The following is a 2,500-nucleotide window of genomic DNA, read 5'->3' as shown; positions in this document are numbered from 1 at the left end:
GGTATACATTTATTTTCAGCTAATTTAAAATATATATATTTTTTACATTTACAATAGTTGAGTATATAATCGAACAGTGTAAATAGCTGTTTTTTAATTTCTCATGATCCATAATATTATAGTGATCTTAGACTGCTCAGAAGTTTTAAAAGGCAAATATCAGGATATCATATCATGATTTTAACATGGACAAGAAAAGCCATGGCACTTAGAGACCAGATATTACCCAAGGAGGGTAAAAGAAAACCTCATATCCCTTAATTGATTGATTGATTGAAAACCTTTTTTTAATCCAGAATTACTTAGGAATAAAATCTTGAATAATGTTTTTTCTTTCTTTTTTCTTATAAACCACTGTTTTGGTAATACAATGTCAGCTCAAAAAATCACGTGTATATTTTAAAATCAAACATGTAAATGTAGTATCCACATAAAACATTTGCTTACTGATAACTAATAATTGAGTGTGTGATGTAAATAATTCACTGGCATCTAAAAAAAGAGACTCATGCTACTTCCAGCTGAGCAAAATCAAGAGGAGCAGAGGAAGCTGACAGTGCATTACACGACCTCCCAGCACTACCAGGAGAATGTGTTCATCCACAGCAGCAGGCCAAAGTATCTGGAGGACTTACATATTGAAGCCCAAGAAGGACTTAAGATACTGCAACAAGAGGGTGAGACTTTTCTGTGTAGCAGCAGTTTCCAAACTTAAGCAACCTTAATTATTTCTTACAGACTAGCTATCTCAAGGCAGCTCAGTGCTGATTTGTGTATTATTCCATATTTCTAAAGCAGAACACAACAATGGAATGAACCTACAAGATGATCATACTGGTGTAAGTTTTTGTTTTTTTTCCACAGAAGATAGTAGTAAACCACATGATATTGATCTTATAAGTAAGTTTCTCCAAATGTCCTAATTGTATTGCTTTTGGTGCAGTCTAGAGTTATTCCAAATCAAGATTCCAATTGTCAAGAAAGAGCTGGACTTCTGGGATTTGACAACACTGGCGATTACTCCATCACAGCTGCAATGTCCTCTCACCCTGTGCTGACAAGGCAAGGTATGGCACCTGATTAAAAAATCAGGTTTAAAATTGTATTCTTTTCCCCAAATGTATTTAGAAATAGTTTATTCCCTGTGCACATCTTGCTCTTCGCAGAATGATTTCTCTTGTGCTGGAAGACTCCAGAACATGTTTTTAAAAATGCATAAAAAATACCACCTTCAGTATTCTGCACTGAAATTTCAGACTTTCTGTATCCCACTATAACTTATCAGCAAATCATATTAATATATTATATACTGCATTAACCTTCTGGCTCTTGTAGCTTCAAGTACATTTTTAGGTTCATATGCTTTGTAGGTTCAACATTTAAGCCCTTGAACAGTGTGAAGAAACTGGACAAGAGCAGAAAGAGAAACAGAAGAACGACAATTTTGGGCATACCACAACATGTTCAGAGAGAGATATGTACGGAATTCATAATATAGTGTAAAATAAAATAAAATGTATTCAAAAACTATAATTAATTGATTGTAAACATGGTAAAGCCTGATATTTTTCAAAAATATAAACTTCCGATGCAGGTATGGAGAAGGGAGTTTTACTGCGGCAGCGTCCAGACCCAGATGACTCAGATACAGTCATAATCCCACCAACTGTTGGAAGGGCACCAATAACAAATTATGAAGGGGCTCGTATACACCTACAGGATATTGAAGCCCTTCAAGAGTTCAGAGATGAGCAACTTCTCAGGCACCATATACAAACTGTGTACAAAGATGACATGCTTGGGCCACGAATGTCACCTATACAGAGGCCCAAATCACTTGCTATACCTGGTATGATAACGTCTTCCTCCTTCCTGCAGGAACCACAAGGTCCTGTGATGTCAATCTCTCCACAGGCAACCTATTTATCCAAAATTATTCCTAATGCAATCCTTCCTGGTGCAATAGATGTGATAGAAATTGACAGAGGCCGTAGCCGGCACAGTGTACGGAGAGTTAGCAAGAGCAGCGTAGCATCTGTGAGTCCAGGGTCTTCACATTCAGGAGGTGGTACCAGAAATGAACCATCTCCCACCAGCTCCAATCAGAGCCATTCACAATCATCTGAGACAATTGTCTCCAACTCCTCTACAATCTCTTTAAAAATAAATGTTCCACCTTCTTATGCAATTGACTGCATGAAGGAAGTCTCAGATTTAAACCATGTAGAGCAGGTGAGCATTAAGAGCTCAGGCAGTTGGTTAAGTTCAACCAGCAAAGCAGGCAGTCAAAATATAGAGCAAGAGGAAATGAATGATGATGGAGAAAATTCCAAAAATGGTCAATTTTTATATCGTAGTCTCTCTGTATTGAAGCCTAAACTACCACCAGCACCGCCAATGAGGACATATTCTTTGCACCCTGAAAAAATTAAAAGATCAGAAATTACAGAAACAAAATATTTGAATAATTTGGAATACAGCGGCAGGCAAACAGATGGGG

At 37.1% G+C, this 2,500-nt stretch overlaps 1 protein-coding gene across 3 annotated transcripts in view; it reads left to right on the top strand.

Moving 5' to 3' along the window:
- The window catches only part of kiaa1522 (KIAA1522 ortholog), a 27,939-nt gene that overhangs the window by 22,490 nt on the left and 2,949 nt on the right, over nucleotides 1–2,500 (top strand). For 2 of the 3 annotated variants that reach the window (XM_035529366.1, XM_027006363.2), the window contains 5 exons: nucleotides 522–677; nucleotides 796–839; nucleotides 944–1,067; nucleotides 1,371–1,478; nucleotides 1,595–2,500. The exon at nucleotides 1,595–2,500 is cut by the window's right edge and continues 2,949 nt beyond it. In XM_035529366.1, coding sequence (XP_035385259.1) covers nucleotides 522–677; nucleotides 796–839; nucleotides 944–1,067; nucleotides 1,371–1,478; nucleotides 1,595–2,500 — 1,338 coding nt within the window. The remainder of the gene's footprint in view (nucleotides 1–521; nucleotides 678–795; nucleotides 840–943; nucleotides 1,068–1,370; nucleotides 1,479–1,594) is intronic. The other variant, XM_027006362.2, reaches the window with a different exon arrangement.

The sequence above is a fragment of the Electrophorus electricus genome, chromosome 8 (assembly GCF_013358815.1).
Source record: "Electrophorus electricus isolate fEleEle1 chromosome 8, fEleEle1.pri, whole genome shotgun sequence".
Classification (NCBI taxonomy): Eukaryota; Metazoa; Chordata; class Actinopteri; order Gymnotiformes; family Gymnotidae; genus Electrophorus; species Electrophorus electricus.
Note: the sequence above shows the minus strand (reverse complement) of the source record. Positions and strands in the feature narration are given on the sequence as shown.